Source organism: Empidonax traillii, unplaced genomic scaffold, assembly GCF_003031625.1.
Source record: "Empidonax traillii isolate 1590-97213 ecotype Southwest subspecies unplaced genomic scaffold, ASM303162v1 scaffold276:size1176444, whole genome shotgun sequence".
NCBI lineage: Eukaryota > Metazoa > Chordata > Aves > Passeriformes > Tyrannidae > Empidonax > Empidonax traillii.
In genome coordinates this window covers 97,293-112,777 of record NW_020955469.1, presented here as the reverse complement: position 1 = coordinate 112,777, position 15,485 = coordinate 97,293, and the positions used below count along the sequence as shown (strand labels likewise).

At 38.8% G+C, this 15,485-nt stretch overlaps 1 protein-coding gene and 1 long non-coding RNA gene across 2 annotated transcripts; one reads left to right on the top strand and one right to left on the bottom strand.

The window, feature by feature from the left end:
- The first annotated feature begins 2,899 nt into the window (after window positions 1–2,899).
- LOC114060472 lies at window positions 2,900–8,188 on the top strand. The gene is made up of 6 exons (XR_003571893.1): window positions 2,900–3,156; window positions 5,519–5,556; window positions 5,643–5,705; window positions 6,547–6,598; window positions 6,779–7,021; window positions 7,996–8,188. It is a non-coding gene; the product is annotated as an uncharacterized LOC114060472 (long non-coding RNA).
- Window positions 8,189–10,757: 2,569 nt separating this feature from the next.
- Window positions 10,758–15,485, bottom strand: UNC119 (unc-119 lipid binding chaperone). Its single transcript, XM_027890002.1, has 4 exons — window positions 15,371–15,485; window positions 14,348–14,450; window positions 13,104–13,276; window positions 10,758–12,058 (listed from the first exon to the last, which is right to left on the bottom strand). The coding sequence occupies exons 1-4, from the start codon at window positions 15,417–15,419 to the stop codon at window positions 11,946–11,948; spliced, it is 438 nt and encodes a 145-aa protein (XP_027745803.1). The 5' UTR covers window positions 15,420–15,485; the 3' UTR covers window positions 10,758–11,945.

The window sequence follows — 15,485 nt, the reverse complement described above, 5'->3', positions numbered from 1 at the left end:
TATAACACAGTGTATATATATATATAACACTATATATTAACACAGTATATATATATCACACACTATATTATATATATAGTATTATATATATATATATATATATATATACAGTGTAATTTAAGAGTAACCAACATACAAACAAATACTTACCAAGTACAAACTGTAAGAGGGATAATATTATCCTAGGCACCTTTTTTTTTTTAAAAAAGGCATCAAATAAACATCCATCCTAATACAGGATGCCCTGTGCTCAGGCAGTGGTTTCATACGCCCATGGCCCTGCAGCACACGGCTACTATGATGCCTTAAAATATGTCAACATCACCCTTAAGCCAAAAATATATTCCACATTTTTGACCACACACATGATCACAAGCTGGACGGGGAAGAAGAAATAGAGGAGAAATCTAAGTGTAAGATGGTATTTTATATTTTTCTTGCTAATAAGGCTTTGAAGAATGATCAGGCATAAGAAAGAAAAGGGAAAAAACACTTGACATGTTTTTTCTTGTGTTTTGCTTGACTTTCTTGAACATGCTGTATCCACATAAGAGAGGCTTGTCCTCCCTATATAAAGTTATTTATCTTAGCATCTTAAAGTATTTTCTCCAATGCATTCCACATTTAATGGAATTAAATTAATGGTTGGACATTTCACACAAGTTATAAAAAAAATCCTGTAATGACTTTTATTTTAAAAGAGTCATGTTTAACACAAACAAACAAACAAGACTGCAAGTTATTGAATAATATAAATTGTCTGGGTTTGGGTTTCCCTTCCTGCTCCACTTAAGGTTCCTACATCCGGAATTTTATTGTCTTGCTTCAGTTTAGCATTAATAGTTTAGGTAGAGACAAAAAAACCCAAAACATTGAAATATGGGTCCATGAGGAAAGAGTTATACTATAAATTACAATTCTGGACCAATTATCAAAAAAAAAAAAAAAAAAAGGAAGAAGCTAACGAATACATTAATTGATCTACTTTTATTATATACAAGAATAACCCTCACCTTGTGCAATCCTTATTTTTTACTTTTGACATAGCTTTTGACAGACTGATAGACATTTTCTTAGAGCTCCTAGAGCTGGTGACACCTTACTTTGTACCTACCATAAAATAAGTATTTTGCACACACTGCAAATCTATTTCAGACACATTTGCATTAAATTCCATTTTAAGTAGCACTCTGAAAACAGGGATAAAGGAAGGAAAGAATGAAGTTTTCCCAGTCCAAGGCTAATGGTGTTTGCTTAATCAGCCTCTTCTAAACACATTATGCAAACCTGTCTAGGAAAAAAAATAACCTTAAGTCTAATTACCATAAAAATATCTTATTACCAAACAGAAGAAAGTGCTCACTGCTGCCCTCTTCAGCATATGATTAGGAAAAATTTGCATTCTAAAGTTTGGGATTTATTAGTTTAACCTTTTTTTTATTTCATGTTTAATTGAAACTTCAAAAAAATTCAAATAACAGTTTACATTGGAGCAATGTTTTGAAGCTCTTTTGTCACAAGCCCAAATTGACCATTACAAGACTTCTGGCTAAAGTAAAGATTTCTGCCTCCCCTGTCTTCCTGTTCTTGGCATAAACCCATCACCCCTGAACATTCATTTGCTTGCTTTTGTTGAGACAGTTCTCAGATACATTCATCTCTCTGCTCAGTCTTTCACACCCCTGGCACAGCACTGAGCTACTTAAACCCAACAGGAATTATGGAACAGATAAACCACTTTTTACTTTACGTCTCTAACTTGGTACACAAAGCTTGAAAAGTGCAACTGACTTATTGGCACTTTCTCGTAAGTTTAAATTACTGTCTGGAACAAATATTTGGATTCCAGAATTTAGTTGACCAGGACTGCTGCTCCATTTTTATGCTTCAGACATCCAGATCTTTGTATAAGTGTTTGTGTTTAGACTATTAAATATCAAAATCAAAAAACACTTCATGTAAGCTTTTTCTGACCCATTAATCCATTTCTAGTCTAACACAAACAAACCCAAAACACTCAGTAGTGGAATTGTCTGGTTCACCATGCATTCCCTCTCTACAGTGATGTAAAAGGAAGCTTTAATGAAGCATTTCTCATGTGTGGTCACAGCAAAAATTTAATGGAGAACTACTCAAATAAGGAATGATGGAATTAGTTCATAGAACAAAATTTAAATGCAGTCTGTTTAGAAGCAGAAAAGTGATTTTTTGGGGGGTTTTTTTTTGTTTGTTTGTTTGTTTTGGTTTTTTTTGTTTGTTTTTTTTTTGTTTGAAGAAACAAACATGCACAAATATTTGTTTTTATGGAAAATACTGAAATCACTTAAAATTATCAGCATTAATGCATATGGGATTTATTTCCCTAGGGGCTCTCATTCAGCTGGTGCATTGAAAAATCTCACATATTAGATATGAACATAACAAATGTTAACAGGACTACGAACTACAAGATCCCAGCAAACAGCCACCATCATGACACCATCTCCCTCACAGTGGTGAGCAACTGATGATGGTGCCCTTCAGTATTTTATAATGATGATTTTTTTGTCTTTTGTTATCATAGAATCCCATCATGGTTTGGATTGGAAGGGACCTTAAAGACCATCTTGTTCCAACACCTTCCACCAGGCCAGGTTGCTCCAAGCCCCATCTAACCTGGCTTTGGACTCTTCCAGGGATGGGGAAGCCACAGCAACTGGGCAACCTGTGCCAGGGTCTCCCCACCCTCAGAGGGAAGAATTTCTTCCTCCTATCTAATCTAACCCTGCCCTCTGTCAGCTTGAAGCCATTTCCCCTTGTCCTGTCACTCCAGGTCCTTGTCCAAATCCCTTCCCCAGCTCTCTTGGAGCTCCCTTAGATACTGAAAGGCCACAGTAAGTTCACCCCATTTTGGTGCTCAGATGAGCGGAAGAATCCTGTTCTGAATCAATCCAGTTTTGACCTGGGTGGAGAAGAGGCCCAGTGAAACCATTAAAGATTTATTCCTGACAGAACCAATTAGGCCCGGCTGCGCAGCAAAGACCTTAATTAGTCACATGACTCAAATTCTTTACTCATGCAATTGGCACCAGGAAATTATTTACAGCAGCAGCACAGGCAGAGCAGATGGACTGTGGTTGTCATGAGGGGATGCACCAAGACCCACTGAGCGCTCAGGTAGAAGCACACCAGTCACAAAAACACCGCAGAAGGGAATTCACATCATTTGGATGAACAAAGAATTCAAGATCTCTCTCCTCAGGAAGCGACTGAAGAATTTAACTTCAACCACACGAATAAGCCCAGCATGTTCGGGCCTGTTGGAGGCACTAGGCCTAAACGATTACTTAAGGCATTTATTATACTTACCCTTCCCTCTAGACCGACTTTAAAACATAAAAAAAAAAACTAAAACAGATGGAAAAAAAATTTTGTACCAAATATCCAGTTAATCTAAGGAGAAAACTGCGATGCTTATTTGGCATTAAAGGCCAAAAAAAAAAAAGTGCAAATTTTAGCTTTGGCTGGAAATGATCTTTCTCATTTTAACATATCTTACAGAAATTTAAACATTGGCTGAAATAATAGTTCTTAAAGTTATCTGAGTGGAAACAGTTGTGCTCATGTTTCCTCCAAACATTTTGCCAGCCAGCCACAGGAAGCGTATCCATGTGTTTGTCAGCTGCAAAGAACACTTCTGCACTGTTATTTCAAATTTAGGTTGTGACCAATGCCAGCAGATTAATTCCAGTGGGGGAACATCCTTTAAATGGGACATCTCAGTGCTAAAAGAGTCTTGTGTGTCTGGGGCAGAGAGTTTGATTCCTCTGAACTTACAGTCAGGTCTCTGCTCACACTTTAATTTTAGGGGTTATAGTGAACCCTCTGGTCTCCTGACTTATGAACCTGTACAGACATCAAAGCAGTCAGCAGGCTTAATTAGACACTTAATTATAGATCAGGGTGGTAAGGAATGCATTTGGGAAATAAAAACATGATTTTTAAAGCCAGCTGAATGCCAGTGTGGAGAGTAACACTGGCAGAACGACAGTGCGCGGTGCCCTTCACATCATTCATAAAAACAGGGTTTGGGGTTGAGCTTTGGTTTTGGTGGTTGGGGGTTTTTTAACTAAAAAGAGATTCTAGATATTTCTAGCTTTCAGGTCTGGCACATTAGCACCTTTCATAGGTGAAACAGGGTCTGTACATCCACCTCTCCTCTTGGCTGCATGTGCAAGGAAATGCACTTTACCAGTCTGAGATTCTACAGAAAACTTTACTTCTGACTGCCAGATGTTCCCCTTTCCCCGAGCTTTGCTACTCCCATTTTTGCCTTTCCTTCACTGGAAACAAAAGCTACACACACTTCTGTAGCCAAGGAAGTGCAAGAAGTACAGCAAGAAGGCAGGGACACCTTCCCCTAGACCAGGTTGCTCTAAGCCCCATCCAACCTGGCCTTGGACACTTCCAGGGATGGAGCAGCCACAGATTCTCTGGGCAACCTGTGCCAGAGCCTCACCATCCTCATTGGGAAGAATTTCATCCTTATAATAATCTATCCAGTTTGCTATTCCCCTTTTCTGATTCATCCTGTCATTCCACAGGAAGAACTGAAAATGTTTAGGACTCTTCTCTCCCATCTGTGTTATCTTCCTTTCATAAAGTAAATTTAATTATGTGTTTTCTCTACTGCTGTTTGGAACTTCCCTGTTTTTATTTCTTGCTACTTTCATAGGCAGCTTCATTAACATGGTTTACACCCTCCACTAGAATAATTAAATTATTCTTAAATAACCCAGGCCTTTGTTATTTAAGGTCCCATGTCAGTTTTCAAAATAATGGCTGGGAATCATCCAACTGCAATTATGCTCTACCTACCTAAATTCTCTTTGTAGTTTTAATTAAAATACATTATCCAGTATGATTTCACCTCCTATTTTAAGTTCTTGTACAGCACTGGTTAAGGAAAAAAAAATTATCTCTGCAAAGCAATTACTCCTTTTTGCGGACTTAAATATGGAGAGTAAATACTTTTGGTTTATCCTAGCATGCAATGAGAGAGACTTCAGTAATCTCTAAAATTATCTTTAAAATAAGATACATTGTCTTACAGGGAAAAATTGAGGAACTTGGACTATTTTATCACTGAGAAGTGTTCTTCCTACAAGTGAGAAAGGTTAAGGGAAAGCAGGTCACTGACAAATGAATGCCCTTGAACAATGACAAATAAAATAGAAACATGGGGTGAACACATAAGATTTGCCACAATAACTAAGCAGCTGACAAATGCCATAAGAAATAAGAATCTGAGGAAAAGCAGAGAACATCTCCAGGATGATGAGGCATATTTATTAATAAATGAGGCTGACATACCAGCTAAAGGGGAAAAAAAAAAAAAAAAAAAAAAAAAAAAAAAAAAAAAAAAAAAAAAAAAAAAAAAAAAAAAAAAAAAGCATTGGTAATGCAGTATATTTTTGGCAGACATTTAACACTGGGGAGTTTTCACAGGAATAAAATTTGGAATTTTTTTTTTTTTAAGGTTCTTTTCAATCTCAGAAGATTTCTAAGCAAGTCCAGGTAATTATACTTGAGTATCAAAATCAGAGAGTTTAACCTGCCTTATTAGAGTTACCAGCACCGATTTTGCTCTCTCTTCTCTTTAGGTATTCAGTGAAATCAGTTTCAAGAATTCTAAGAAAATAGACCTGATGCTTCCAGCTGTTCAGGTAATTCCAAGAGGAAGTTTAATCAGCAGATAACATCTCACCACAGAGAACAGGTCCAGGCAAAGCCTCTGATTTGGGAGAGCCTGTAAGAGAACTGATGTCACACTCAAAGTGTATCTTCAGCTGAAAAAGTCACATTACAAACCTGTGCTCAGGTATCCACCTCGTTGCAGAGCTCAGTCCAGGCGTTTCATGCAGCTCCAAGTAATAATCCAAAAGGTAAAGCTTCGTATTAATAAATTTCTTCCCCAAATTTCAGCACACACTGTGGGATTCTGTGTTATTATGAAGTCCCCAGTAATTCTGTGGAATCAAAATGAATTATAGAAGATGTTTTCAAACAAAAACATCCTACTTCTTTTCATCTGGGAGTTGGTAAATTGTTCTACTCACAGAGAAAAAAAGAGATATTCCCAGGAATTTCTGACTAAAATATCAAAGCCATCAAGGTGGAATTACCCCCATACACCTCATTACAGCCTGAGAAGCTGGTTCCATTAATGTAATCAATATTAATTTCTTTTAATTACATCCCAAGATATTTTCTCAATCTGAAAGCTGAATCCCACTTAAACACTTTTAATGTGATGGTTTTACTGACACAACTACCCAAACCACTGCAGAGTTTTCCCACGTTTACAATCATCAAAATCTGAAGCTGGTTGCGTACATTTGCACAAAACTGGAGTTCAGATATTGATGGAAGAGGCCTGAAATAAAAGTCTGAATGTTTTACATGTGCTAATATAAATATTTAAACAAAACAGACAATCACCCTCATTTCTAGGATCAATAATTTATTTATTTAATTTTTTTTTTTACATTTTGCAATTTGTTACAGGAGAAGAAACACCTGCTAACGGATGTGACATGTTTTTGAACCATTTTCCAAGGTAATGGAAAAAGATAAGCTTATTCCCTAGTATGCACATTGATGACTAAGCTGCCAATATGAAATCAATTTAAGCAAGTGCAGTCCCTATTTAACCTTTGTATAAATTAATTTTAGGACTCTCCTTCTCCTACAGGAAGACTAAATTGTAGCATCTAATTTTTTTTTTTTTATCCTAAAGTCTCAATCTTTGCTCTCTCTACATATCTATCAGCAGTAAGTCAGTTTAGTGACTGAAGCCAAAGCCACAGAAGTGGATTCCGTGCCAAGGTTCCTTTTATTCCTGGTTATCTACTCAGTTCCCTACTGTCCCAAAAGGAAACAAAAGACTCCCAGTTTTCTGAAAACCAGATTCTCTGCATGACAGTGCATTGCTTTGCCACAGGACGGGCCACAGTGGATGTTCTCCTAGCAAACAAATCAGGTAACTAACAAGTACAAAGAATTAGAAATTAACTCGGTAAAAATGCTTCTAACATTTTCCCAGTGGTGTAGTAACTAGAATCCTACTCTCGTTCCACAAAAAATAGATATATAATTTTTTATAAATACATTTTAATACAGACAACTCTGCTGCTGCTATGCCAAAAAAAAAAGTCGATGTCACATTCAAACAGGTTTGCTGGGTGTATTAAGATACAAGCAGACATCACAGCAGGCAGGGACACAGGGGTTGGAGGGAGGCTACAGACACACAAACACCATTTCACCCGCTGGGTCACACTGACCAGTGACATAGAAAACAACTGAGCTGCAGCGTGAGACCTAGAGCATCACACTCTTCAAATACTTCAAATATTTCCATGTACAGAAAATGATACGAACGGTGAATGACATTTAATATTAATATTGAAGCATTTCTATGAATTTAGGTAGTGCTTACGCTGGGGGTACAGAGAAGAACCACGAAACGAGGCTCCCAGCTGACTCAGACTCAAGAGAAAAATGCGTTTGCACTCACCACGGGCTTGAATCTCTTGGGTCCAAACAGCCGAAATTAATTCTTTTCCTGTCCTTGTCCCCTTTTCCCCCCATTTTTTTCCCCCTCAAAGAGTCAGTGCACATAAATCTACCCAGCTTTTGTGCCATGCACACACATTTCCAGCTGCTCCCCCGCACGCCCGAAATCATCTCTATAGTTTCCTTCCTAACCAGATCTAATTAAAACTGAGCTGTTAACCATCTTTTGCAGGTTATGAATAATTAATAGAGTATTTTTATAATACTTATTAAGTATGGCTGTAGGATATTAGCATTTTCTTACCTTAAATAGCCCCCCATCTTTGCATGACTAAGAGTTCTGTATAATTTTGTTACATAGATTGGAATTTATTTATTATGGGTCGATATGTAGCACTATTTCTCAATAGACTTTAATAGCCTTTTCTCAAACTGAAGGTATTTGGAAGTTGGTAGCCTGCATGTTTCACACACAGCCAGCCATCACTGTGACACTCTACACAGGATTTTGGAATGAAACTCAAACAGAGGATAGAGGTGGAAAATAGAGCATCTTACTGACCTTCTCAAAAACAAGACATAGAGAGAGATTGTGAGCAAGAACTAAACCCCAACACATTGTTTTCAAGCCTACAGAGACTTCCTACATTAAATAAAATAAATAAATAAATCCTTTGGAGTCAGGGAGAGTGGATCATTCAGTTATTCCATAAATGTCACCACATAGAGGATAATTCACTGAAACAATTTTGGCTTTTGCCACAGAAAGTTTCTAGAGTTTAAACCACAGTTGATGCGTTAATTTTAAAAATAAATTGTTCTCTTCCTGCCACGGAAGTGTGAATAAATAGAGCAAGCAGCATGGCAGCTCACCACCAATGTATTACTGCTGCTTCTCTTAAAAAAACCTGACATTTCAAGGAATCCAAGGCTGACAACGTGAAAAAATGTGTCGAGTTATAATTTCCTTGAAAGAACGCGTTGAGCTATAATTTCCCTGTCTCTCAGAAAAATTATGTCACTATTAGCACTCACAGAGACTTAGTTTCTGTTTCCAAGATTAAGTCACTCTGTAAAGCACACACATAATCCTGTCTTATGACAGGAAACAGCAGGGCATTATTAGCAGATAATCTTGGTTAGCTCTTAGATGTTTTCTTTCACTTTCAGAAAGTCACATCCCGAATTGCCAGGCTGGCTTGTTAAAATAGAGTTGCAGTGCTAATTAAAGCAATGTTTAAAATAGGCCCAAGGAAGAAAATACAAGAATTCCTTTTTTTCCAGAGCCATTACTCGGTGATTTCGCAATGAAATTCCAAAGTAAACCCCAAATAATTAATATTAAAATACCAAATAATTAACTAGCCCAGGAGATTAACAAATTCTTCTCTGAACAAGAGATTAACAAATTCTTCTCTGAACAAGGCTGCTAAGATTTAATTTTTCAACCGGTTTATAGTAAGAATCAACTGCCAATTTAAGGGGAAAAAATGTGGGTTTCACTTTACAGCTTATCTGATTCCCACAAGTTTGTAAAGATTGTGGATGTAGATGACCTTAAAGAAATGCTAACAAGGTCTTTCCAAGTAAAACAGGGAGATAACAGTCGTAACTGCTCCAGTGGAACACAGCAAAAAGCACCTTCATTACACTTCCCACAGAAAGTTTTGTTGTTTGCCATGGTTTTAAGAATCAGAATTTGTTATTTGTAGCAAACTCTGGGGACTTTTAAAACAAGTAAAATTCCTCCAACTTTAACTAAAGCTACAATAGGTTGAAATTAATTTTATTGGAAACGTCCAATATTTGTTTCTGGTTTAAAATATTCCTAATAACACTAGACAACAAATTGGCTCAGTAAAGTATCTCCTATATGATTCACACCAAATTTTCTGTTAGTCTGGAATTACTACCCACAGAATATGAACTACCAGATTTCAGGAGATCAGCAGCAGATAATTCATACTGTTTTGTTTCACCTCAAACCTACCGTAAAATGCAGTGTCAGAAAGTCCATCCAACAACACACTGCCCTCTTGGGGACAGGGTGACTTTCTCTTGGTTCTTTTATAAAAGGCGTGTCTACCACTCAAGTTTCCATTGATTACAGTAATATTTTTATGGAATTCTTTTGGTTTTGAAATCCAAAGTCTTAAAAGGAGCAGAACATGACTATTGCAAGTGACAACAATGTGCTGTACAGAGAGGAAACTCTGTACACTGACCCAAGAGTCCACACCAAAGTATAACTAATGTCACCAAGACATCCTGAGATGTATATTTCCATACCAAATATATGGTTGGCAATTCTGGGCAAGTACTATTCCTAACAGTCTTTTAAAAATCTTATGAACAGCAGGTGAAAAATACCACCAAAAAAACCCTGTGCAGGGTGTTAATTATAAACACATATACTCTCTTCTGTCTCTAAATCAACATATTTTCTCCTTCAAGAGTTGAAACAAAATTCAGAAAAACATTTAAACTTGCAAAATGTCATTGTATATAGGCCAGTTTAACAGCCTGGATGCAAAAAGAGAGGGGGGGGGGATAACAAAATTTTTGAAACTATTTTCACCATCAGTAATTATTGTGCTGTAAAATCAATGATCAGTAGCTCAGAGCATTATATAAATAATGAGGAAATTCTTTGTATCTCTCAAACAGATCAGTCAGCCACAGGCTAGCTGTATGATTTAATACACTAAAGACAAAAAATAGTGATAAATACAAGTCTCATTGCGATAAGAATTACTACAACTACTAGTTGTGTAAAATCAGTGAATTTTACATACTTTCGTAGCTACCAAGCTTAATAAAAACTCTGTGCTGTAACCTAAACTCACCGTGTTTTCTTTAGAAAACTGCATCCTCTCTCAGAATTCAAGAAAGCCAAGCCAAATACAACCTGTGACACATTTAACAGTGACCACAACCCCAACAAGAGCACAAAAACCTCCCTGTTCTTAGGCAGACGGCTACACTTGGATTCGTAATCCTGTTTGACGTAGGCTGCAACTAAAAAGATGCTCAGCACAACTGGAAATGGTATTTTGTAAAAATTATTACAATCACACCTACCCGAGGCTAACATAGAATGGTCCACTTCAACTCACAGAATTAGACATGGAGACATCAAGTATTTATAGAAATATCTACAAACTTCAACTGCCTTTTTTTTTTTCTTTTTTTTTTTTTTGAAGTATCAGTGAACTGACCTTTAGAGTAGGGGTTTCATGACAACAGGCCACCCCATACTGGTTTATTCTTGGTGCTGTTACTTCTTGGGCAAAATTTGTCTTAAACTTCTTCCAGAGTCTGAAGAGAGAGCTCTTGCTAATTTTTTTCCTGTGCTTTAACTCGTACACTATTAGACTGTTTCACCTGTATTAATTATCCATGTGAAACATTTCTAACAAAGGGAAAGCACTGTCATAACATTCTTTAAATGCAGATACAAATAGAATATTGGAAAACCCACACTCTCCAGCTGCCATAGACAAAAGAAAGTGTTGCTCTAACAAGCAGTGCTGAAGCCCTTATCTTGGTATCGAGCAGAGGCAAAAAAAAAATAGACATGGAAATGTGTAGCATGAATAGGCTGAACGTTAGCTATGTGAAAATGTTAAATAAAGCTAAAATCCTTCCATTTTTCCTGATTATTCTGCAAAACCTGAAATGAATGGAAGGTACTTATGGAGGTTCATAGACCCACAATGCTAATTTACCTTCATCTGAAATGTGGAAGGACATTACCCAATTAAAACAGCTCTGTCATTGAACTACTGGTCTTCATTGCAAGCTTTGGCATTTCCAGGATTAAAGAGAACATTAAACAGAAGGACCAAAACTAAAGGATGAAATACTTATGGAGATAGCCAATCTAAAGATGAAACTTGCCTTTGTGAGATGATATGCTCGACATTTTTGATGGGATGGACAAGTTAAATTGGCCTTTGAAGCATTGACAAAATAAAACAACCAACCAAACCTCTTCCTCTGCATCCATCCACTCATGTGGTTTCTCTGATTACATTCTTTGGGAAAGCAATCATGTCCTAAAAGATACTTGAGGGCAAGAGCACAAATTCACAGAATTAGGGCAAAATCCCCCAGGTCCCACAAGGCCATTTTCAAAGCAGACACTTAAAGAACTTAGGGAAGTGGTATCCAAAGATCATTTAGCTTAAAGTTCTGAAGAACTGGGTCTGCTTCAAAGCTCAAAAGAGATGAGACCGGCAAATTTAGTCATGAAACTCCTACTGTGGCAAAGAGTCCTTGGTTTGTGGATCCTTGTCCAGTTGACACTGCAGGCAACAGAACTGAAGGTGTTGGTATCCCTGATGACTTCCATAGGAAAGGGGAGGCCAGCGCAGCCCGTCCTGCGCTCAAGGTCCTCCACTGTATGAATAATCTGCCTTGTTGTGCATCACGAGCTTGTTGTCTACAAAGTAGAAACTGTCCGACTGTGTCTCGTAGGGATGCAGGATCATCTCTCGAACTGCAGGGCGTAAAAAAAAGGAATAAAAGACAAAATTATCAGGGTCACACTGCAGGCCTGCTGAGGAAACGCTCCGCAGGGTTTCAAGGCGGGGTTTTAGGGTTTCACAGCGTTGCTCAGACAGCAGCAAACTCTCAGGTGAAGAACCCAAATGGGAACCAACCCAAACCATCTGCTGACAGTATCTTTAAGACAACTCAAACATAATCACGGAATTAGAGAACCAGGGAATCATTTATGTTGGAAAAGCCTTCTAAGATCATAAAGTCCAGCGACTAACCCAGCACTGCCATGGTCACCACTGAACCATGTCCCCAAGTGCCACATCCAGACATTTTTTTGAACACTTTCAGGGACGAAAAATGTTCATAATCCAAATACATCAAGGCACCATAAAAGGGTAAGTGCTCCACGTAACCTCAAAATGAGATCACGCTACAGTTTCCAGGATTTATTTTGTTGGGGTTTTTTTTAAAAGCAAAACATGATTAACAGTGAGCTCAAAAGAAATTTGTACTGGTCTGATAATAAGCAGGCAGCAGTGTCTCACTGTATTTTCCACAGACTGTAATATTAGTGCTGACATACACAATTAGGGGTTGTAAAGAATAAGATCACACAGATTTAGTGCTTGCGCTATCGTGTCTTGGGAGAGGAGAGAAAATAAAAGTTATGTTCATACTAAAACCTCTTGAGCTCTCAATATAGCACATCAAACATTAAAACAGAACATAACATTTAAGTCACCCATTTATTGGATGCTTTTTTAATCCTATTTTTGGTTGTTTTATAACACAATTAACTTTTTTCTCTCTCTGATATGAAGCTTCCCTTTTATGAATTAAAAAAACCACTCTAAACAAGCAACTCGGGTGGGTGATGACATGCAAGCTACCAGAAAACAAAATCAGTGTTAACACAAATCTAAAAGTATGAATTATTCTACCCAACATACTCTTTACAGAGAGCTTTTAAGAAAGGGTTCCCCCAAACCACCTCAGATGAACATGACAGTGTGATAACCCAGAAATGAAAGCGAGCTTACTGAGATCCTCCGAGAGCTGGGGGAATTCATAGATGTGCTCACAAGTATTTTTACTGCTGGGGATGCAGAAGCCAAATTCAAAATCGAAGCTTTTCAGCAGCTGATCGCGGAAGTAGTGCCTCTCAATCATACGGAAATTATTAATGGGTTTGTCCCCTACTGTGAATTCCACCCTGAAAAAGAAAGGGTAGGATTGATGTGAGCTTTCTTGCCTGAATAAGATTTGTACCATTCCCAAAAGGTAGAAGAGAGCTCTGAAAAAAAAAAAAAAAAAGCCAAAAATATAAATCCACGACACTAACTAAATCATCATTTCCTCTTTTTATTAAAGCTCTCTACAGGGACACAACACAGCATTACAAACCATAGGTTATACTATATTTTCCTTGGTTTTACTCAAAATAGAGACAAGCAAGACAATTCTTTAGGTGTCAGATTTTGTGGTGCTTTACTGAAGGATGCAAGCAGTGCTGCCAGACACGGCAAAGGTCAAACATGACCTCATCATTTCACATGTATCTGTGGATCGATGTTTTTTGGGAAGTGCAGTGTGGAAACTGAAAGATAAATCTTCCAAAGCTGGTAGAAGCCTCTGACAAATAAACTACAATGCACAGAAAAAAGCTGGAGTATAGAATCATGGAAAGGTTTGGGTGGGAAAGGACCTTAAAGACCATATCATTCCAACTCACCCTGCCATGGGCAGGGATATCTTCCACTACATCATGTTGTTCCAATCCCCACCCAATCTAGCCTTGAACACTTCCAGAGATGGGGCAGCCCCAGCTTCTCCAGACAACCTATGCCAGGGCCTCACCACCCTCACGGGGAAGAATTCCTTCCCAATATCCCATCTAACCCTGCCCTGTCAGTGTGAAGCCATTTCCCCTTGTCCTGTCACTCCAGGCCCTTGTCCAAAGTCCCTCTCCGGCTCTCTTGGGAACCCCTTTAGGCATGGGAAAATGCTCTAAGGTCTCTCCAGGGCCACCTCTTTTCTGGGTACTCTTCCCACCTTATTTTGCCCCTTTTAGCATCAATCTCTTCAACACCATTCCTGAGGTAACCAAACAAGCTACAGGGATGCAGAGAGCGAGGCATCCAGCAGAGAGATGTGGAGACCCTCACAACAAAAAAAAGATCCCTATTACATCAACTTCCTGACAGGATCAACATGGAAGAGACATTTTCTCTGGGACTTCAGTTGCTTCCTGTGCTAGAAGAAGCAGCAGAGGGGAGTTACTCACGTGGCTCCCACTTGCCGCAGCCTGAGAAAGGCCGGGGTGAACTGATAGCGAACGAAGCGTCCAGCGTTGGGGTCCACGTCCTTCCTGTCATTGTGCTCACGCTCTGGAAAAGCGCAAGACAAACCCTGTCAGAGCCATCTCAGAAACAGAAACCCGGTGAAAATACTTGTGATCACGTTATTGGGTAACATGAGCCAGGCAGCCGCTCTGAGGAAGCCTGATGGTGAGCTCACCCCTCCTCCTGTCCTGAGGCATCCACTGCTGGTCACTTGGAGATGGAGTACTGGAAGATGGACCTTTAGTTTGAGTCACTGCTCACCTTCTGAAGTGATTCACTGCTCCTACCTCAGATCATGACTGCAGAGTGACTCTGAACAAGCCATCTCCCCTTAGCATGTCTGGTTTGCTACCCACAAGCTACAGAAAACTTCCTCTCACCTGGAGGAAGGTGGGGAAGGGTTCTAAGTGCACAACGAGGAAAAAAACAGTTGCCCCAGATTTTTATTACCACTGGCAACAAGTAACACTTGGATGGTTTACAAGTGCCATCTAAAAATACAGAAAAAAAGAAAAACGCAAATCTTCAGTTTGTCTAATTTGCCCAATTGACAAAGCTTCTCCCTTTTGGAAATATCATTTTCCCATCTCCTTAGTGAAAGACGTTAAACTAACAGCAAAACTATGCACAGGAGGGGAGGCACAAGCTGATGAACAGCCAAGAAACAACCACACGGTGATCTCCTGCTCCTCCTCCTCTGCTTCTGTTTACAACATCCATCTGTCCTTTCCCATCACAGATGGCAACCGTGAGAGCACAGCAGCAGCGATCTCTGCTCACCGTGCTGGTACAAAGAGACACCTGAAAAACATTTCTGCTGCAAGCTGAGACTCAAGCCCTCCTGCAGTCAAAAGCATCTCCTGTTTTGGGGAAATGTATAGAGCAAAAGGAGAGGGAAAAGGCAAAGGGAAGCAGACACCAGCATGTGTTTGTTCATGGAAATGTTATTTTGTGTGTGCACTCACCTGAGGCTGCTGGCTTGGTGATTTCAAACAAGACTGTGCCAGACTCCATGTCCCGGATTTTAAACCTGGTGAAGTCTATCTTGTAAACATTTTCCTCTGGAGTGCACAAATAATC